The 23,267-nt window shown below is 40.8% G+C and overlaps 2 protein-coding genes across 3 annotated transcripts in view; one reads left to right on the plus strand and one right to left on the minus strand.

The window, feature by feature from the left end:
* The window catches only part of ZC3H12B (zinc finger CCCH-type containing 12B), a 289,375-nt gene extending 269,483 nt beyond the window's left edge, over positions 1-19,892 (plus strand). For both annotated transcript variants that reach the window (XM_033118169.1, XM_033118160.1), the window contains 4 exons: positions 8,788-8,927; positions 11,951-12,185; positions 12,843-12,949; positions 14,156-19,892. In XM_033118169.1, the coding sequence (XP_032974060.1) occupies positions 8,788-8,927; positions 11,951-12,185; positions 12,843-12,949; positions 14,156-15,576 (1,903 nt within the window). In that variant the 3' untranslated portion in view covers positions 15,577-19,892. The remainder of the gene's footprint in view (positions 1-8,787; positions 8,928-11,950; positions 12,186-12,842; positions 12,950-14,155) is intronic.
* Positions 4,657-7,323, minus strand: LOC117024653 (protein phosphatase 1 regulatory subunit 15B-like). Its single transcript, XM_033110037.1, is given in 3 exon segments — positions 4,657-5,113; positions 5,115-5,250; positions 5,253-7,323. Coding segments are annotated over 3 exon segments (2,166 nt in total). The 5' UTR covers positions 6,826-7,323.
* Positions 19,893-23,267: the final 3,375 nt, after the last annotated feature.

Raw genomic sequence — 23,267 nt, forward strand, 5'->3', positions numbered from 1 at the left:
GAGTGGGGATAGAAGCAAGTCTTATGAACCATACTATTGCTGCATGCAGGGGTTGCCTAGCAGACTATCTGGAAGTACACTTTAATATATAGTTCTATTTAATCCTTACAGCACTTTATTTGACAGATGAGAAAACTAAAGCTCAGCAAATTTAAGTAACTTCCTTAAGGTTACTTGCTGTAGCTAGTAAGTAGCAAAGTAAGGACTTGAACTTAAGTCTTCTGGCTTCAAAAGAATGAAATGAAACTAACATTTATAAATATATATTCTATGCCCCGTACTTTTGCATATGTAATTTAATCCTCACTACAAACCCAGTAAGAATGGACTAATTAGGTTCATTTTTGCAGGTGAGCAGACTCAGGTTCAAAGAGGTTGAGTAACTGCCCAAGGTTATACAAGTAATAAGTGACAACGCGTATCTCAAAATCTGAATCTGACTCCAAAGCTCCTTTGACAATATCATGCAACAGTATATGGCTATTAGTGTTAATAAGAATATTTGGGATCCTTCCTAGTAGCAGACAAAACATTTACAGATTTCCTTTTTCAAATTTTTAAAATCATGACAGCATCATTGCAAGATGGGTAAAGCAGGCTAGACATCTCCCCTGTTTTAATGGGGAGTCACTAGAAGCATAATAACAATGAAGTTAAATGACCAGTACACAGAGGATAAGGGGGAAAGCGGGTGGTAGATGAGGGTAAAGGGGATCAAATATATGGTGATGGAAGGAGAACTGACTCTGGGTGGTGCACACACAATGTAATTTATAGATGATGTATTACAGAATTGTACACCTGAAATCTATGTAACTTTACTAACAATTGTCACCCCAATAAACTTTAATTAAAAAAATAAAGAAAAAAATGACCTGTACACAAAACAGTAATCAGAATGATGCAGTGGGCCAGTGAAAAGCAGAGGGTGATTTCTATGTTCAAAGGGCCAAAGGTAATTCTGTGCCCCTCCTAAGAAGCATAAACTAGAATGATTCTTGAGAGGAAGAGGTATGGGATCTGCTAAACTCAATCTCTTATCAGATCAGACCACCCAACACACCTTAAATTGGACTTGCTTCCCAAGGCCTACCCTTCCTTAAGGGTTTTGTTTTGGAGATGGGGATGAGACGAACTCAGGACTTCTTTGAAGACTTTAATTTCATGGTAATATACAATCTTCCTTATCTTTCGATTTCTGTTCAAGGATTGATAGTTATGAAGAATAGTGTATGGTTCTCTTGCTTTGAAAGGAAAACTGAAGAGATTAATTACCAAGGTAGTTGGTTTAAACATATCTGGTCTGTGCCAGTAGCAAACTGTCATACTGATAGGAAGATAAACTTTTGTCTTTTATAGGAGTTGCCTTACTAAATTAAAGATACCTCACACAATTTAAACAAAGCAAAAAAGAAAAAAAAGAAAAAAGAAACCCAACAACAACACAACCTTATTTTTAGGAGCATATTAAAATAGTGCATAGTGGACCACATAATTTTATTTTAATTTCCAGCTTTGTCCTTGCTAGCATCTCTTCCCTTGTCTGACTGGGTAAATTTCTGATGAGCCCTATTTATTCTGCAATCACATTTTACATGGTCAAAGTTCAGCACCATAGTCTGCTTATGAATTTGTTAGTGCCATTAATCTAAATTTGGTTTGTTTTTCCTATTGGTTAGCTGTAACTTTATCATGGTTGGTGTCTTATAACATCTGTTCTTCCCCAGCATGTTAGATGAAGCCTGCATTGACATAGTAATGTTTTGTTTGTCTTTGACAGCATTTGTTTAACATTTACAGTAGTGGTGTACCTGTGATTCACATACTGACATATGCTAAGATCCTAAAGGGTGCATTCATTCAGCAAGCTGTCTCCTTTGGGAGGAAAAATCAATTTCAAGGGAATTAAGGCTTTCAAATGTAAATGACACCATATTCTTTGTTAAGTCTGGGAGAAGCCCAAATATTTGAGCCCTATTTAAAAACAAATAAAAAAACCTCAGAGGGAGAGGCCAGGGACCCATATGCTAGGCAGAATTTGGCTTGGAACCTGAATCATGATATATATCTAAGCCAGTTTACAGGACAAAGTGAGCTGTAGTGTCACCAAGGCACTCTGTGACTTGTAGGTCCTAGGCTTTTAGATTGTTTTTTAGATAGGCCTTTAGTTTCTAGCTTTTTTAAATTGCAAAAGGACATTTTGTGTGTTTGGGCTAAAACACGTCATCTTTGCGTTACTTTATTTTCCACTTTTTTTCATGTATTCATTCCTTAAATATTTATTGAGCATTACACTTTGCAAACTGGGCCTTTGTGTAGGACTTCATTGCCACCTTGATAAATGTTGAAAGTGAATTCTGATTCCCATTAGGCTTTTGGTGCACTTCATGGAATGCTCCAATGGCATGATTTTAATATATTTTCAATGGAATGCTATAGATATTTTACATTTTTTTTCTTAACATAATTCTTAGTATGCTAAATTTTTTTTTCAATTTATTGGGGTGACAATTGTTAGTAAAATTACATAGATTTCAGGTGTACAGCTCTGCATTACATCATCTATAAATCCCATTGTGTGTTCACCACCCGGAGTCAGTTCTCCTTCCATCACCATATATTTGATCCCCCTTACCCTCATCTCCCACCCCCAGTATGCTAAAAATTTGATATCAGAATACAGACGCATCAAAATATTGCCTATGCTTGTCTCTGGGTGGTGGTAGAACAGATTCTGCAGGGATTTTTTTACATTTTATGTATTTTCCATATTTTCTACTATAAGTAATTACCTTTATAATGATGAAAAATAATTTTAAACAAAAATCATTTTTAGAAAGATTTTGGTAGTATAAAGTATAAAGTTGGAGGATCCAACAACAAATGTTACTCTTGTATTTATTCCTAGTTTTAAACTGTGTTTATTCCTACAATTACTTTTTAGTACCACAGAGCCAAGTGAAATCCCATCCCATTTCTCCAAATCTCTCCTCTTACGGCAATTATGATTTTCTGTAGTTCATGTTATTCTTCTACTTACCAGTGCTATAGCAGTGGGAAAAATCACAGCTGAACATTTTCCCTACCTGCCTGTTTCATGCTGGTGTCATCCAGTATTAACCATTTAAGAGCCATGGGCTTGCCCAATTTACCCATTGTTCAACCTTTTAGAAGCAATCAGTGGTAGCTATCTCCAAGGCTACCTTGGAGTAGATTGGCAGTTAAACATATTTTCCTTTCTTTTTTTTTTCCTAAGTACTTTGACTTTCAGTAGAGTAGTATAATTGCTTTGTGGTACTCACTGGAGACTTTTAAATATGATTAACATGTTTGGAAATGTTAACAAAGGCATTTAATAAATTTTTGTCATGTGCCTCAAGAGTGATAAGATTGTAGGAAGTCTTGCAGTGCATGTATTAATGGGGCCCCTGAGGTTATGTATGAATTCACCCAAAGTAAACAATATAATTGGAGTTTGTAGTTGAGTATTAGTGAGAAAGTGAAGACTCTAAAGAGAGAGCCCTCATCACATTGTCTTAATTAGCCTTCTAGGAAAAGGGTTCCTTTCTTCTGATCAATCTTGTTTGACACATAATATCCACTTTTTTTGCAATAAAATTGGTACGTGTAAGCCAATTTGTTTTACCATCCAAGCTGTTTGAATTTACTGTAATTTAGTATGGTTTATTTATATGTCAGAGCACCAGATTCTATGCTAAGAGATCAGAATTTTCACAGCCAAACTAGTACACCATTTGTGAGTTTTTAAGATGATGACAATAAATATCCTTCCCAATTCATCTGCTAATTTTCCCTCCTCCAATTTCCAGTCAAATGAGTTCTTTGGCTTTTTAAAGTTATTTACAGTGTTTATTCCTACAAATAATTGTTATAGAGTATCTTCTCTTTTGACATCATGTCCTAATTATAAAAGGAATACTTAATTTTTGAGGGAATTTTGGAATTAGAGAAAGAAAATAAATCACTTATTACCTTCACACAGAATAACAATTTTTATTAGTTTTTGATGTATCTATTGTCTAAACTTATACATAGCCTGTTTTCTACAAAATTGGGATTACATTATATTTACTAGTCTGTATCCTTTTTTTTCAAAACAAATCATTTTTACGAGGAAAAAAAATGACACAGGAGGATGTACCTTAAGTTGGTAGCATATGCAAGATTATTTTCTTAGCCTTAAGGTAGAAGGGCCAAATCACTAAGAAAATATAGAGAAAATACAAAAGCCCATTACTTTCAGATTGTTGAAGAGAAAAAAAAAGAGCCCAAAGTTTTTAGATAGGTATACAGAATTTAAATTAAAATGGAAAATGAGCTTGAACCCTGTATTGTTTCCCAAGAAAGTAAGTTTTGGAAGTGCAAAATTACACCTTAAAAAGTTCCCTTTTCACCTCAGCAAGCAAACAACATCCAAAAACACATCCAACTAAATAAAACAGGGGAGGATTAGAAATCACACCATCTCATCCTTCATTATCAGGGCTTGGCTTCAAACATGGACATTTCTGAGTGGTATATATTGCAAAACAATATTAAACAAGGTCGCTGGATCCAAGTTACAGATCCTCTAAAAAAAAAGTCAAAGGACAGCTGCCAATTTTTATTTTAAAAGAAACCTCTCTCAAGAAAGTGTTAGTGTATGTTAGGGACAGAGGCTATCAAATCATCTGAACATGGCTCGAAAACATCAAGTCCTTTGAAGCATGTTTCCTGGAGTCTATGAAACATTCTTTCTGTGTGTTCAAATGTGAAGCAATATCCCATAGCATCTTCTGTTTCTTGAATTGGTTTCTGGAACCTGCATCCATCCCGTGCAAATTCTGCCCATGGTCCTTTGCAATCCTCATCACCACTTATATAATACTCAGTAACTTCTTCAAAGAAGATTACTTTTTTTCTCTTGATATGTGTGTGTCTTTCTCCAGAAAGAACCCCACCCTGTAACAAGTCTGGAAATTCACTGTCTTGGCTCCCTAACAGTTGCACCTTACAGGACAGTAAGGTGTGACACTCAGAAAGGGCCACAGTGGATTCAGATGGCCTCTCTGAGTCATGACAGCCTTTCCAATTTTTCCCTGATGTTTGAAACAGCTTTAAAATTTAAAAGGTTGTAGGAATCATCCGAATTACAAAAAGAGTTCCACAGCTTGAGACTCTCTCCTACATCTGCACTAGATTCCCAGTCATCATCCTCCCCAGAATTATGGTCAGGAGACTCAGAAAGGTTCCAGTATGGAAAGAATTCTCTAGATCAGATTCGTCAGGCAAATCCTTCTCTGAGTCAGAGGAGTCCCCGGGAACAATTCTGGCAGCAGTCTGAATCGCTGCTGTAAAGTTTTGGGGATTATAAGGATCTACACTGTAGAAAGAGTTCCAAAGGTGAAGCCCTTCAGAGTCTTGTTTGTCTGATTCTGAGAGTGAGCTTTCACTATCAAAACCATCATCCTTAGCTTCCTCATCCCAGTCCACACCTTCTGAATCAGAATTTGTTTCCTGGTCACTGGGTACACCTCCCAAAATGTAATCTATCAATCTGTTACCACACGCTGGTCTGGCAGAAATGGGAAGGTCATCGTCTATGTCTGAGGAGTCAACTACAGTTATTTGGTCTTCCCCTGGCTCTCTTTCCATAGGTACCTCACAAGATGCACAGCTTTCTGAAGGGCCCTGTTTTTCCAAAGCAAGAGGAACCTCTTTAGTCAATTCTATTTTTCCCTCCGTGGGTTCCTGGGCGGTTCCAGGAATGGCTCCAGCAGGGGTAACAAACTGTGTCGGACTATCTCTGCAGGGCTTCGGGTCCATCCGGAGAAGGCTGTGTTCCTCCTCCAGGCTGTGGTAGCCATAATCTTGGTCGGAGGTAGGTAACGCTTGCCCCTTGCTAGCCTGGTGAAGGAATTCCAGTCGTTTCATACAAACATGATGGATTTCTGGCAGACCTTCTCTAGAAAGAGGTGGACATCCCTGCCACGAGGCGCGAGTGACCTCAGCATTCAGTGGCTGGGGATGAGAATGATCCTCAGGCAGACAGCTGCTCTCTGAGCTTACAGTCTGGAAGTCAACTAGCTTGCCACTTCCGATGCCGTTCTGATAGCTGAGCTCTACCAGCGGCAGGCAGTCCAGATAAGAGGGGTTCAGCAAATAAGAGACGGCGTTGAAATTGCGTAAGCGCTGCAAGTTTCGAGGCCCGGAGGGTGAAGGGCCAAGTTCCCGGTCAGAGAGCAGCCGGGTTTGAAGGGTATTCGGCAACAGCTCCACTCCCCACAGCTGCTGCTCGAGGAGAAATGCGTGGGCCGCAGGGTTCATGGCTCTTCCCTGGGCTTTCAGTTCCAATTCTAGATCGGGGGACGAGCGCTGCCAGTGGATCTCCTCCTGTGGCCAGTCCAGGAGACTGGCAGTCGAGTCGGCCGAGGGGTCCAGCCGCAGCGCACTCAGAGATTTCTGCGACGCGGGACCAGCCGGGTCCTCCCGAGCTCTCAGGGATCTCAGGGCGCTGTAGCCTCCAGTGTAATCTATCCATCTGGTCGGAATCATCCCACTGAAAAGCTGGCTCCAAATCAGCAGCTTCTGAAGCAGGATGGGGAGAGGCGCGAAGAGCTGGGAAAGGAGCTTCATCCAGTAGCTGGTCCGAGCGTCAGGCCGGGGAGAGGAAGCCGTTTTAGGGTCCCCGGGATGCTCCGCGACAAGAGGTGTGGGGAACCTGACAGTGCTTGGTGGCGAGCGCCGACGAAAGAAGGGCAGCCGGAACAGGGGGCCCGTCCGAGGCGCCAGCCCTCCTCGTGGCCCGTCCGTTCCCGGTTCCATCGCCCGGCTCTTGACAGTGTCTCAGCGAGGTACGCGGACCAGGAGGCAGGAGCTCGGACAGGATCCGGAGAGGCCTAGACGGTCCCGGCCTCGCCTCGCGGCGTTGTCGGCGCCCCAGGCCGGTCCCCGGGCCAGCAGAAGAGCCACAGAGGGCAGCGGCTTCGGCCACAGGCGGCAGGCCCCAGTCCGGAATGGCCGGCGCTGGATACAGCGGCGGCGACAACACCCATGCCGGCGGGAAGTAGCGGTCCTAATCGGCTCGAGGCCTCTCCACCATACAGAGGCCTCCAGCGGCGGCCGCGCCACTTTCCACAAGAGACGGACCGTTAACAAGCCCCTCACAGCACGCCCGGGAAGGACTGGGCGGCCAGGCAGGCAGGCTCGGGGACAAACCTGAGCTAAAATGGCCGCAGGGCCAGCGCCGAGGCCGGACACCCCCAGGCAACCGGCCGGGAACCAGGACGACGGGCCTTACGCCACCAGCCAAGCGCTGCCAAACGTCACGCCCTTTCTTTTTTCTTTCAGCAGTATATTGTGAGCATTTTCCACATCTTAAAATTTTCAATAATGTGATTTTTCTTCGTGCTTGCTATATATATATATATATATATATATATATATATATATATATATATATATATATATATATTTTATTAAATTTATTGGGGTGACAATTGTTAGTAAAATTACATAGATTTCAGGTGTACAATTCTGTATCATATCATCTATAAATCCCATTGTGTGTTCACCACCCAGAGTCAGTTCTCCTTCCATCACCATATATTTGATCCCCCTTACCCTCATCTCCCACCCCCCAAACCCCTTACCCTCTTGTAATCACTAAATTATGTTCCCCAGATTAATTTTCAAAGCCCCCTGGCCATCTTGTGGTTACTGATTGTTTTCTAATCCCCTCACCTTCCCCCTTGCCCCCACCCCCCCACCCCTCCCCACCCCCCCCACCCCTCCCCACCCCCCCCCCCCCCCCGCCCCCCCCCCCCCCCCCCCGCCCATCTAGCAACCCTCAGTTTTTCCTCTTTGTCTCCAAAACTGTTTCTGATTAGTTCATTCACTTATTCTTTTCTTTACATTCCACATATAAGTGAGATCATATGGTACTTATCTTTCTCTGTCTGACTTACTTCACTTACAATAATGGTCTCTAGGTCCATCCATGGTGTTGCAAATGGTAAGATTTCTTTCTTCTTTATGGCTGCGTAATACTCCATTGTATAAATGTACCACAGTTTCTTAATCCAGTCATCTACTGATGGGCATTTCAGTTGTTTCCATGTCTTAGCTATTGTGTATAGTGCTGCAATAAACATAGGAGTGCATAAAGGTTTTTGAATTGGAGTTTTGGATTTCTCCGGATAGATACCTAGGAGTGGAATTACTGGATCATAGGGTAGTTCCATTTTCAGATTTTTGAGATACCTCCATACTGTTTTCCACAGTGGCTGTGGTGCTTTATATTTAATTAAATGTGATAACTATTTTCAGTCAGCATCTATGTGTGTCTTTTGCTGTCAGTGTTCCTTTTTAAGCTTAGTACATGTGCTTACAACTCATCTCCAACTAACCCTCCATATAAACTTTATCTAAACCTCTGGTGACACCTCTTCTTTTTTCATCTGTTGAGAATATCTCAGTCTTTGAAAAGAAGGTGTTAGTAGAAACAGAAAGAGAAGAGAGAAAATGGAAGTAGTGATAGGAAATAACCACCACGGCTGCTATAAATTGGGAGTTGATATTAACCATCTGTGACCTTCAATGCAACTGTAATAATAACGGCAATGTTTGTAATGATTGAATAAAAAGAATTTGATTTGCTCTTTTTAAACGTACATTTTTGGCATTATCAAGAAAGAAAATGTCTGTTATTAATGTCTTGGTTCTAAGGAGTATTTCTTTGCTACCTGTTGTAAATCCTCTCTCCTCTCAAACTCTTTCTTTCTAAAGCCATGGGAATAAAGAAGAGTTCTCCTGCAGAGGAATACAACTTGCTGTGGATTGGTTTCTAGATAAAGGCCATAAAGATATTACTGTATTTGTGCCTGCATGGAGAAAGGAGCAATCCCGACCTGATGCACCAATTACAGGTCTGATTTCAAATAAGACATTTTTTTTCTCATCCAGAGGCAAAGCTTGTAAGATAGTTTGGGGAGAGGTTGATGGTCCTGATTTAGATAATTATTTTCCTAAGTTTGTCAAGTATACTTAAATGTATTTTGCTTCTGCGTTTGTTTGTTTTTTTTTGTCTGTTTCTTTCAGGTGTACAAAACAATATAATAGACATTTATACCCTTCACAAAGTGATAACACTCCTCCCCCAATCTACTACCCCTCTGACATCGTATATAGCTGTTACAATTCCATTGACTCAATTCCCTATGCTATACTCTACATCCTGTGAATATATATATATATATATATATATATACATATACACATATATATGTATGTATATATGTATATGTGTATATGCATATATTGTGTATATATACGTGTGTGTGTGTATATATATACACATATATATAAAATTATAGTTGACATTCAGTATTATTCAGCTTCAGATTCAGGTGTACAGTGCAGTGGTCAGGCATCTACATCATCCAAGAAGTGGTCTCCCTAATAAGACAAGTGCCTGTCACCCTACAAAATCTTTACATTATCGATTATATTCCCCAAACTGTCTTTTGTATCCCCATGGCGATATTGCGGTTACCAATTTGTGCTTTCTAATCCCCTCACCTTACTCATTTATTCTGTTCTTTAGATTCCACATGTAAGTGAGATCATATGGTATTTGTCTTCCTCTGACTTATTTCATTTAACATAGTATCACTTAGCATAGGTCCAGCCATGTTGCAAAGTACACCTGAAGCTGAAGTAGAATAATATTACATGTCAAACTATAATTAAATATGTGTGTGCGTGTGTGGTGTGTGTGTATACACAGAGGGTGCCAAAAAAATGTATACACATTTTAAGAAAGGAAAAAAACTATTAAAATTGTAATACTCAATATATACCGATAACGAAGAATACAAATCACATTTGACTTCTGCAATTACAAGAGGTGCTCAAAGTGGTTACCATCTGTATAATTTTAATACAGTTTCTTCCTTTCTTAAAATGTGTATACATATTTTGGCACCCTCTGTATGTACGTATGTATGTATTATATATGTGTGTATATATGTATATATATGTATATGTGAATATGCATATATGTGTGTGTGTATATATGTATGTGTGTATATATATATATGTATTTAATATATATATATATATATATATATATATATATATACTGGGGGTGCCAAAAAATGTACACAAGTAGACACTTTGGTCAATGTAGCTCAAACAGTAGTTAGCTGTAATCAGAAATGTCTGGACACTGATGGTATCTACTTTGAGCACCACTTGTAATTGCAGAAGTCAAATGTGACTTGTATTCATCTTTTGTTATAGGTATATATTGGGTATTACAATTTCAATAGAGTTTTCCTTTCTTAAAATGTGTATACATTTTTTGGCACCCTATGTATGTGTGTGTGTGTGTGTGTGTGTGTGTGTTTATATATATATAGTCATGGGATGTAAAGTACAGCATAGGGAATATAGTCAATGATATTGTAATAGCTATATACGACGTCAGAGGGATAGTATACTTGGAGGCATTATCACTTTATGAGGGGTGTAAATGTCTAATCATTATGTTGTTTTGTACACCTAAAACTAATATAAAAAATAAAATTAATTAAAAATGTATTTTATTAAGTGTATTTTAAACATAATTTTTCCTGATCCAAATAAAATCATTGTGTTGTGGCATATGACAGTTAAATAGAGACAACTTTAATTCAGCAAAGAATAAGCACACAGTTAAAAAAAAAAAGGTGTGGTTTTCTATTTGACCATAGACTTCAGACTAAAAGGGGGTGATTTGGTCATAAATGTGACCAAGTTTCCCAAAAGACTAAAGAAACCATAATAGACAATGACTCTCTTTCTGTACCAGAGACGTGACTGTGGGTTTGCAAATGAGGGGATAGAGAGAGAGAAAAGTCCCATGGAAGTCAGAGCCAACTTATCTGTGAGACCATAGTAGGCTCAGTGCCTAGGGCCCATGATACTTTTAGGGTCCCATAGAAATGTTTTAATTTTATTTTCTTTTAACATTAGGAGGAAAAGTTGAATATAATAACAATGAATATATAATGATGTATCTAACTAGATTATTTGTCTCTATACCAATGTAGTTTAAAGTGTAGTTTTTAATATTTCTTTATGAAAGAAGGGTCCTATGAAAGCAAAAGTGCCTTAGTTCCCCCAAAATCATATGCAGCCCTATTGGCAGTAGGATCACTACATTCACTAACAACATGTGAAGCTAGCTCTTTACAACAATTGAGAGCAGATAGACCACAGTCCTAGGAGTATCAACGTTGCCTGAGGCGGCAAATGAGAAAGTCCAGTGAATGGCTGTTGGAACTGTGTCATGTTGCTGTCTGCCAGCAACTGAATAGGCTCCCAGTCTCAGTCTGAGAATGGATCCTGGCCCTGCTTGAGCCCAGTCTGCAAGCTTTCTTTCCCCAGAAATTAAGAGGCACAAAGGAATGGGGGTCAGTATTCACACACTAAAGCTTAATGTTTTCCCTTAGCTATGGCCTTCCTTTAGGCAGAAGGCAAAAATGTAAGTCCCGAGGAGTGATGCTTTACTCCCTTCCTGGCAGACACATCCTCAGCATACTGCCCTGTTCTTTTCAGCAGTCAAAAGCTGGTGCTACAGCCAAAGGGCAAAACAAGCATCAAGAATTCTAGGATATCAGTGTTACATATTTCTCACTCTTTGTGATAGTTTTTAAAACTTAGTTGTAATTGAATCCAGTTCCTTCATTTTATTGCAAATAAAACTAAAGTCCAAAGAGGAATATAGGTGACTTGCCTAAGGTCACAATTCAGATTGGTGCCATAGCCAGGGATAGAGGCCACTTTCTCTCTAAGGGCAAATAAAATATTCATCTAGTACCAAGTTATGTATTCGTAATGTGGGGATAATGCTGTTAATTAGCAAAGATGATTTCTACTCTGTAATATATAATCCATATTTTGACAGATCAAGATATCCTACGTAAACTGGAGAAGGAAAAGATTCTTGTCTTCACACCATCCCGAAGGGTCCAGGGCAGGAGAGTTGTCTGCTATGATGACCGGTTCATAGTCAAATTGGCTTTTGACTCCGACGGCATCATTGTATCCAATGATAACTATCGAGACCTTCAAGTAGAAAAGCCAGAATGGAAGAAGTTTATAGAAGAGCGATTGCTGATGTATTCTTTTGTGAATGACAAGTACGCTTCTTTCCAGTAGGCTCTGAATAGCCTAAATTCAAGTGACCACTAGGAGTAGATTTCATTTCATGTCAATAAACATTTACTGAACGCTTACTGTGTATCATGCATTATGCTGGCTTCCATGGGGTTAAAAGGCTGAATAAGACACAGCTTACCCTTAAGAAGTGCAAAGTATGGGGAGAGAGAAAGAGACAACCACAATGTATTGTGATAGTGCTATGGCTAGAATTTTTAAAATTCCTTTATGTATGTGAAATGATAGGAAAAGTCCTCACAGGGGAGATGACATTTGAGATGAAGTTTACAGACAGAGGAAGGGGAGGCTACTAAGCATTACAGGTAAAGGGGACATCATGAATAAAGATATACAGATGTGAAAGTAGGTTGTATGTTGGGAAAACCAGCAGGCATGCCAATATGACTGAAACATATAGTCCATGGAAGAATTATGCAAAGGAAAAATCCTTTTTTTGTGTGATCAAATAGGAACAGAGGGAAGATCTGCTGGCTTAGCAAAAGATAGACTTGAGGCAGTAAGGACAATTAGAAGGCTGTGATAATAGTATAGGCGAGAGGTAATAAAGGTCTGAATTTCTGATAAGGGGTAGTGGGAACAGAAAGGAAAACATTTACCTCTTGCTTGCTTGCTTTCAGATTTATGCCTCCAGATGATCCCTTAGGACGCCATGGCCCAAGCCTTGAAAATTTCTTAAGAAAGAGACCTGTTGTTCCTGAGCACAAGAAGCAACCATGCCCTTATGGTGAGTACCAATGTGAAAAAACTGAGTTCTTGTAAAGTGTTATGTTACTAAGGGAAACATAAGGTCTCTGTGAATAGTTTTCCCTTCAAGGTTTCTCTTTCAAATGGAAAATTCTCGCTTGTCCACTTTCTGTGTGTTAAAGTCTGTGTCTTCATGTATTCTCATTTAGGCATTTAAAGAAACATCCTAGAAACGGCATGAGAAAAAGGTAACTAGAATTGAAGGGAAGATTAGTTATCACTTGTTAAAATTATGCATGTGTTCTAGCTGCCTTCGTCCTGAGCATTGTTGCTGGGGGCAGGGAAGTACAGAACCTCACAGGGCCTTCAGAAGCAGAAAGGACAATGCCAAACTGGGTTTGGCCCCAAGAAAGACATGTCTCTCACGCAGGTGACTGCATCCTCTGTCAACTAATAATACCCTATTCTTCGGATCTGTACTTTCTAGTTTGCTTCTAAACATTGTTTCCATTTACACTTTTTTTTTAAATAACAGTTTTCTAGAGTACTTTCATGATCTCACCCAAATCACTCTGTTACAAAGTTTGTAAGCTTGACAGTGCAGTATGGGCTGCCTGGTCTGAGGCTACGTTGGATGTTTATTCTTTTTGGATAATCATTTTGTTTATAGAACATCTTGGGTTTTGTTCTCAATTAACATTTATTTAAATCATAGAGTATTTTCATGTCCATTGTCTTCATTTAACCTTCACAATGGTCCTATAATACAGGCATTATTATAAACCTTGTTTACAGAAGAAGAAAATGAGACTTAGGAAGTTAACTCCTTCCCAAGGTCACACGGCTACACAGTGACATAGCTGGAATTGAAACTTAGGTCTGACTGGCCTCCAAGCCTGTGCTCTTTGCATCGCACCATGCTGCCTGCTGCTGCTTTACACCACCTCAGCATGCAGGTTATGCCTAGGAAAATTTGTGAATTATAGAAAAATGAAGGCTGTTCAACTGCTCAGCTCCTAGCTTTGACACTGCAGTCTCCTCCCCAGCTCTAACTTCTTCCCTCTCCCCTCACAGTGTGTGATGCCTCCTTGATGTTGTCTGTCTCATCTTTATGGAAAGTTGATTTTTTGCCTTAACCCTAAACAGTAAAACTCTAATCTGAGTGACCACATTGTTACAACAGTTTCTGGCACAGAGCGTTGCACCACTATGAGAGAGAGTCTTACCCCAAGGCATTATTTTTCAGGCAAAAAATGCACCTACGGCCACAAGTGCAAATACTACCATCCGGAGCGGGCCAACCAACCCCAGCGTTCGGTGGCTGATGAGCTCCGCATCAGTGCCAAACTGTCCACAGTAAAAACCATGAGCGAAGGTACCCTGGCCAAGTGCGGCACAGGGATGTCTAATGCCAAAGGTGAGATAACCTCAGAAGTCAAGCGTGTGGCCCCCAAGCGCCAATCAGATCCCAGCATCCGGTCTGTGGCTATGGAACCTGAGGAATGGCTGTCCATTGCCCGTAAGCCCGAGGCCAGTTCTGTCCCCTCACTTGTAACTGCCCTAAGTGTCCCTACAATTTCACCCCCAAAAAGCCATCCAGTGGGTGCACTCAACACCCGTTCAGCCAGCAGCCCAGTGCCAGGATCCTCTCATTTCCCCCACCAGAAGTCCTCATTGGAGCACATGGCCAGCATGCAGTACCCCCCCATCCTGGTTACCAACAGCCATGGGACCCCTATTAGCTATGCTGAGCAATACCCAAAGTTTGAGTCCGTGGGGGACCATGGCTACTATTCAATGCTAGGCGACTTCTCCAAATTGAACATCAACAGCATGCATAATCGAGAGTATTACATGGCTGAAGCAGACCGGGGGGTGTACACCAGGAATCCCAACCTCTGTCCAGAGAGCCGTATGAGCCATACCAGGAACGACAACTATTCCTCTTACAACAACCTGTACATGGCTGTAACTGATGCCCATCCTGAAGGAAGTCTGAAGCTGCATCACTCAGCATCTCAGAACCGTCTTCAGCCTTTTCCTCATGGTTACCATGAAGCCTTAACGCGAGTACAGAGCTATGGCCCAGAGGATTCTAAGCAAGCCCCCCACAAGCAGTCAGTGCCCCACTTAGTTCTGCATGCCCAGCACCCAGCAACTGGAGCACGCTCCAGCTGTCCTGGAGACTACCCCACGCCTCCTACTATCCATTCTGGGGCAACCCCCCAGCCAGGACGTGCCCTGGTGATGACTCGAATGGACAGCATTTCTGACTCCCGCCTCTATGAGAGCAATCCCATGAGGCAAAGACGACCTCCTTTGTGCCGGGAGCAACATGCCAGCTGGGACCCACTGCCTTGTGCAAATGACTCCTATGGCTACCACTCCTATCCCTTGAGTAACAGCCTCATGCAACCATGCTATGAGCCAGTCATGGTACGGAGTGTGCCTGAAAAGATGGAGCAGCTTTGGAGGAATCCTTGGGTTGGAATGTGCAATGATTCCAGGGAGCATATGATCCCAGAGCACCAGTATCAGACCTACAAGAACCTCTGCAATATTTTCCCATCCAACATCGTCCTTGCAGTGATGGAGAAGAATCCCCACACAGCAGATGCCCAACAACTGGCAGCGTTGATTGTTTCTAAGCTTAGGGCTGCACGTTGACATGACATAGGACCTATTCCTTTATACAAATATGAATATTAATACTAATATGCACTAATAGTATGGTAATAGTGACTAATAATTTTGTGTTGCGCTTTACAAGTTACAGAGTGTTTATGTCATTGAAGCGCATAACAACCCTGTGAGGTAAGTCTTATTAATGTCTTGTTTTCTAGACAAGGAAACTGAAGCTCAGTGAGATTAAGTGACTTGCCAATGTCAACCTGCTTGGGAATGACCTAGTCAGGACTCACACCCAAGTCCTCTGACTCCAAGTCTCATGCCCTTTTGCACTGCACCATGCAGGTCATGGAGGGCAACATCCAAGGGGAGAGGTCTAAATGCAAGAAACCCCAAAGGGTTCCGTTATGAACATTGTCTTAGTCACACATTTTATATTATAAAGTATTGATGATAAATCTAATTTAGAGAGCATCAGGATCAGATCATATGTTGAATTAACATTTTAGGATTTTTAATAGGAATATTTAAAGCTATTTAAAAGTAAATGCATTCTTTATTGCATGGATCTGATCATTCAATATCTTTATTAACCAACCTATAAGGTCACATTGAAGCTTCTAGAACTATATTTCAAACCTATTGTTAGCAATCATATTGCATGTATGACTGTATGTATTTAGTCTGAGATGTGTGTGTATCTCTGTGTAACCTTTTATATAGTGATGATGAGAAGATAGGCTCTACACGGTCCTTAGTCTACAGCTTTGTAGATCACAAATCTGACTTGATTTTATGTCACACTTCATAGTTTCAACTAGTTTTCAAAGTGAAATTACATGCCAATATTTGACATTGCTTTCTTAGGCACCAGAGCAAATTAGCTCGAGTTCCTTTGCTCTTTTTACTTGTCAACATTTATTGACAGTTCTTAGCTTTTAAGTCTCTTCACCTCAGCAAATTAGGGATCAGATTGCAGCCTTCCTCTGCAGAGTAGCTGATGGATAAGCTCAAGTTCCAAGCATTGTGTGCTAGACAAACGCAGAAGAGTTTGACCAGGGCCAAGGGATTTACTACCAGAGCCCGCTTCCCTTATCCTAGGGGAGATGGCCAAACTCATGGAGTATTAAATGATGAACACAAAAGCTGCACTCAAGGAGGATCTAATGGATGCTCTTTGGATTTCTGATCTATGCAGTATTCAACATCACAAGATGAAAAGTAATGGAGGACAGTGTACAGTCGTGTAATCCACTTTCTCCTGCTGTCCACTCTGGGCAATAAGGTCGATCATTGGTGGGGCAGAACTTCCTTAGAAAACAAAACCAGGGGATTTTCTAGATGGAGAAAGGCAACTTCCAAAAGGGAGTGCTACATCTTTGCTAATAGCTGGTCAGTTATGCAGTTCAAATTCACACAAAGAGTGCACTTGTCCTTAGATGATTCTTAAATGTGTTACTAAAGAAGGCAGGACTTTGGGTTTAGTGGTACCATTTGCGCAACTTGTATCTTGCTCAGGGTGGGAATGTTTGTAGCTAAATGCCTCTAGAAGAGGCACTTTTTGGGGGTTTTTGTTGTTGTTGTTTGTTTTTAACTGCGCTAAATGAACCCCCTTTTTGAATCCACTGTATAGTTCAACATTTTGAACCACATCAGCTCACTGTTTCTTGAGCTGGAATTTGCTAATTTCTATGGTCGTTTTTTCATGAAAGTTAAGAAGGCCTAGTCTTGGCCTTTTATTTCTTCATGAGAAGGTGTGACACTGCCTATGTTTCTTACTCTGAAACACTCCGAATGTGAGGCTGTAGTCAGGGTTGTTTCTGGTGGTTTGATAATGGCTTGCATGCTGCGTTCTGGCTTTCTGTCTCTGTCCTCATTGATCAAAACTGCATCTCAACCATTGTTTCTCTTCGGTTAACCACAATTTCACATTCATCTCCTACCCTCTGATCTTTCCATCCCCCAGCATATTAAGGTGTAAAAGTATTTTCTGTCAGGTAGGTCCATAGAGAGTGACAGTTGCCACTGAAGTGCTTGCTATTTCACACAAACACCATTTCATACTTTCAACTCGTTGGACCTTCTAAACCTGTCCTATGTCTAAATCAGGGTATTCGACAATCTTAGATGACTCTACTGCCTTTGTGCCAGTTAGTTCATCTTTCTACCCAAATCAGCAATGGTACCACAGTATCCATTAGCTGCACAATTTACAGGGAAGCACAAGATTAATCTTGTCAGCTGCATGTCATCTGGAACATATTCACGTTCAGTACTCAAAAAACTGTAAGCTTTTCCCAACACAGGAAACAGTTTTTTTTTTCCTAAGGCAGAATATGTATTATTTCCTAAAAACGACTGTCGTTCTTCTCTTCTCATAAAATGTGTATTAACCAAAGCGGCTAGGAACAATGCCTCAAATAACCAGAAATGACCTTTTGTTGATACAAATTGTATCTCTTTTTTTCCTGACTGTATAGAAACAAATGTACAAAACTCATCCTAAACTAGGTTTGGTACTGACTTTTCACCATGATGTTTGTGGCACTGTGTGTCACAGGTATGTAGGCCAGGGGTCGTGAGGGAGCTTTCATTTCCAAAGGGCAGTCATAATTTATAGACAAAGACAGTTTTTCAAGGCCTCTTTATTACTATGTGCACAGCTATTGTGTGTAGTTTCAAGCATTATATTGCAATAAGTTCTCTTTAGCCCATTCAATTTAATATGTCCTTGCAAAAGGGATTTTGTGTAAAAAATGTCAGTGGTAGTGAATCATTTGCAGGAATCTATAAATGGAGCTGTGTTAATTATGAATGCATAAATCCAGCTTGGTTCTTAGTGAAGTTATTAGAGAAATATTTTCTTTATATTGAAGTCTGCACACTTCTTGACTTTTCCATTTTGTCTGTAATTATAAAATAGCAAAAGCATTGGGACTCTCTTGGCTCCCTTGATAAAACAAAAACAAAAACAAACAAACAAAAACCTCAAGCTTCCTTCCTGAGGCTAAGTGTGTGTCTTTCTCGATTTTTACCTCCAAACACTCAGCAGGTTTACTGCACAGTGTTTTGTGTGGTTTTCAAGAAACAGTACATTTTGGAAGAGGTGCTTTCCAATTTTAATTCTTTCACTGAGTTTCTGAACTCATAGGAAGTCTGTGCCTGTTCAGGCCTTAGATTTTATAGATTTTGTGATTTTTTTTTCTTTTTGTTGTTGTTGTTGTTATGTTTTATTTCGACCTGAAGAAGTGTGACTCTGGAGTGGCATGGTCAATCCAGGGAGACTTTTCAAAGGTAACATACAGCCATTGCACTCTCTCTTAAGGTACAAGGTACGGAATAGAGAAAGACAGATGCCTTATGGAAATGGTCTACAAAACTTTTCTTCTTCTAAGTAATTATATATATGATATATATGTGATATATATCATATATATATATAATTTCTCTCTCTGCTAGTTTTCAGGAGAATACTTCTAAATCTCATTTTTTCTATTTTAGAATAAATTATCTTTATACGATATTCAAATATTGATATCCATTTAACCTTTGGCACTGGGTTTTCTTCTAATAAAAATAATTCATTTTGAGAGGCGCTCAGTTACCATTATATCTATGCTGTAAGTATGAGACTTTGTACAAATGCCCTTTTTGAGGGCCAACGATTTCAATACACTTTGTTTTACTCTGTGAACCAGGTCTGGAATTGCACAGGCTAAGTAATGTCAAGCTGTCCAAAGAGTCCTGCTCAGGTCTCCTCCTAACCCTTCTCTGCCTTCCCCTAGTTTGCTTCTTCTCAGGTCTGACACTGAGGAGTGCATAGTCTTCAAGTGAAATGACATTACAGTTAGTTCTCATTGGAAACCAAACCAGTATATTTCGGGAACCCGCTTGTGTAAAGTAGTCTATGCCTTTGAAAAGACTCAGCATATTCAATATCTATCATATTGTAGCTAGCTATATACATAGGCAGACTGACTATTTTTAGTCCTGGTTTGTGAATCATTGAGCTATAGTAGTTTGCTTTATCCATTTGTGGGATTAAACAATACTGTTTAATGGTTGTAAACTTTTATAAAACCTCTTTGGGTTTTTTGTTTGACCCAAACATAATGTAAGTCTCAATGACAAAATATACAAAGCCAACCAGAGGTGAGTGAAAATATACTCCATCCCGAGTCTTGTCTGCCCCTATAGTGCACGTGCAATGCTTTGCAATACGTTCATACTAGCATGAATGTGCTATGACTACTTCATGAGATTTTAATGTTTCACCTTTCATCATGATGAAAAATGCTGTATCATTGACAACAATGAACTGTAACCACACTTATTTACTGTATAAACTATTTGTCTACTAACCACTAATGGCTCTGTTTCTTTAAGAACATCAACACCAAAAGCTATACCACATCTACATATACACACACTCTAGTTTGCTCCTGAAAAATTAAATTTCTGTCCTTGGGACTTGTATCTCTAGATAAGCTATAAGGAGAGGGATCTCCCCAAATGAGTTCATCTGAATTTTATCATAATCAGCATATAGCCTCTAATTTTTGTATACTAATATAGCTCCAAATGCTAGTCAACTAGTGTTTTCCACAGGGTTGGGCTACACCAGGCCTCCCCACTGGTGGGTCAGAACCAGCTGGAGGGCTCAGAGCCCAGACTTATTTCAGGGGCATCATCTGCTGAGCCTTAGCCAGAATATCAGAGCTAGAAGTGGCCTGGCACCCTACACTTCACAGAAAAGTCACTAGGGGAGTGCTCAGCTGCATCAACTACATCAGGTTATAGGTGCGGTAACTGAGACTCCAAAACCTGGAGATTTGACCAAGGCTGAACAGAGAGTTAGTGGCAAAGTCAGGATTGGAACAGTAGTCTCATTCATTGATCCAGGCCAGGGAGCCCTTTATCACAATGGTGTCTGCTCTTCCCTCAGGCCTCTCTGAAGCCTCCTACTCATCCCTGCCACTCCAAGCCAGTCTCATTCTAAAGGCAGAGATAGCCACAGTGGCTGCAGGGAAGCCCAGCCTAAGAGCCTTTGGGAGGGCTATTCATGAATCTGAGAATCTCTTTTGTTTTTTTATTATCCTTGAGACTAAGAGCTCATTTCTCCTGACCCTCTTCTCTTCACTCTTGCTGCCTTCTCTCACATTTCTCAGGCTTGCTTGTATCAAGTTCTTTCTGACTACCAAATAGGGGTGTGGCCTATACTGGATTAGGGAGAGACCAAAGAGGAGGAACAGTCCCTGTCTTCTGGAATTTGTACTCTCATGAGGGAATGAAGTACACTTAGAGAAGAAATTAATAAATTAAGATTTTCCTTATTATAGAATTGTACACCTGAAACATATTAACCAATCTTACCCCAATACATTTAATTTTTTTAAAAAAAGGAGGACAGTGGCAGCATGAGGGCAGGGAGTGATAAGAATAGTTAGAATTCCAAGAAGGGACAATTCAATGTTCCATGCCTCTCCCTAATCATAGGTGGAAAATCAACTAGTTTGACCATATCCCTCTTTAGCTTACCTCTCTGGCCTCAGGACCTGCACTTTCTTCACACAACCCATGTACCAATCATCTTGGGCCCTTCACGGGTGCCACAATATGACATGCTTTCTTATCCTATCCCCGCCAGACATTTTACCTTCCTTCTAACTCCTTGTTCTGACTCATTGCTGTCACCTCCTTTATTAAGTTGCTCCACGTCCTTGTCTAGACATTGTTAGTCCTTTCCCCAGTGGGCCTTGCAGTCATCTTGAACAATACCTTTATTTTAGCACTTGTCACTCTGTAATAATTATGTTGGCACACAGACTCCCACACAAAACAGGGAGTTCCTTAGGGGCAGCAATCATGTTCTTCATCATTGATGAATTATCTCCATTCAGAAGGGGTGACTCTCAATTACTGTTGTTGAATAACAACATAATCTATGCTTCCTCCTCTTGATCCCCAACCCTGTTCCCCAGTTAAATGCGTGCAGTTGAAAGACTTTTCCTACTCTCTGATCTCTAGCCAGAAGGAAAAGGTCCAAGGACAGTGGGCTAAGGTTGCTTCCTGGCCGGTCCTCTGCCACCCCCCTCCCGCATCCCCCACCTCCACCCATCCCTGTCATCTGAAGCAGCCCACCCAGGTACTTGGCTTCACAAATCCCAGGTTTCAGGAAGATTCCGGCCAATAATGACCCTTGGCTCTTACTCTCCCGAGACCTGGACTAGAAATAAGCTCAGACAGCCTGCTGCTCATCTGTAGGTCAGTCTTTGAGGGCCAGGGGACGGCCTTTGTCCTGGGTTATATGGAGAACTGACTCCTGAGTTCAAGGCCCACCAACCCTGGCATGAATTCACATCACTCATACATACAAAGCATGAGCTTCAGAGAGCACTTTCGCGTCTGTTATCTTTTTTGATTCTTATAACAAGCCTGTGAGGCAAATATTATCCTCCTTTTACAAGTGAAGAAAGCTGTGGCATGATTTGACCCAGGCTGCTGCCGTTGAGTGGTGGAGCTTACCTAGAACCTAGGTCTTCAGGTAGCTTTCTCCTCTACCGTGTTTCCCCGAAAATAAGACCTAGCCAGACAATCAGCTCTAATGCGTCTTTTGGAGCAAAAATTAATATAAGACCCGGTATTTTATATTACATTAGAAGACTCGGTCTTATAGTAAAATAAGACCGGGATTTATATTAATTTTTGTTCCAAAAGATGCATTAGAGCTGATTGTCTGGCTAGGTCTTATTTTCGGGGAAACATGGTATTCCTGTGCATCAGAATCACCTGAAAAGATTGTTAAACCAGATTGCTGCTCATCCTCAACCCTTTTGATTCAGCTCAGGAGTGGGGTTCAATATCTGCATTTTTAACAAGTACTCAGGTGATGCTGATGTTGCAAGAAATGTGGATCTACACTAAGCTATTAACTTGTTCTTTGCCATTGGGCAAATCCCTTACCTTTTTGTCTGCCTCAGTGTCTCAATGCATAAAATGAGGGGGTTACATTAAAACTATAATTTCCAAACTGTTTTTTAGCAACAAAACCCATTTTAAAAAACAAAAAATCCTATGTAGGATAGCAATACATACATGATGGATAAAATCGAGGCTGTTCTAGAGAAGTGGTGGAGGGGAACCAAGAGCTCGCAACACCCATCTTCTCACTGAGCCATCTCCCAGAGTACTTTTGCAAATCCCTTGACTAGATGTGGCCTAGATGCTCTTTGCGGGCTCCTTCATCGCTGACATTCTCCAGGATGTAACATATAGCATTTACCCTTGTGGCAGGAGAGGGAAGAGCTGGAGGGAAACTGACTTCATGTTAATCAGTGCAGGAGACTGCTCTGCCCATGCCTAATGCTTGGGTCCACACAGGACAGGAAATCTTAATCCTATTGGGCTGGTGGGCTCATGGACCCCTTTGATAACTGGATTCGATCTATGGACCCACTCTAGAAAAATGATTATGTACACATACCCAGAGATATTCAGGATATCCTTTAAAAGGTGTTGGGGACTCCCTTGGATTCCCAACTCAAGTTAAAACCCTTGACTGAGGGCTGTCATGACATTTCCACTAAATCTCTCCTTGGCATTTTCATAGCATAAGCCCTCTCCATCATTCCTTGGCTCAGCCACTTCTTGGGCCAGCTTCTTGGCTGGAATGTTGTCTGGTTCTGTCCCTTGCTTCCCTTCTCTGGGCCCAAACTTGGTATGACAGAGAT

This window comes from Rhinolophus ferrumequinum, chromosome X (genome assembly GCF_004115265.2).
Source record: "Rhinolophus ferrumequinum isolate MPI-CBG mRhiFer1 chromosome X, mRhiFer1_v1.p, whole genome shotgun sequence".
Classification (NCBI taxonomy): domain Eukaryota; kingdom Metazoa; phylum Chordata; class Mammalia; order Chiroptera; family Rhinolophidae; genus Rhinolophus; species Rhinolophus ferrumequinum.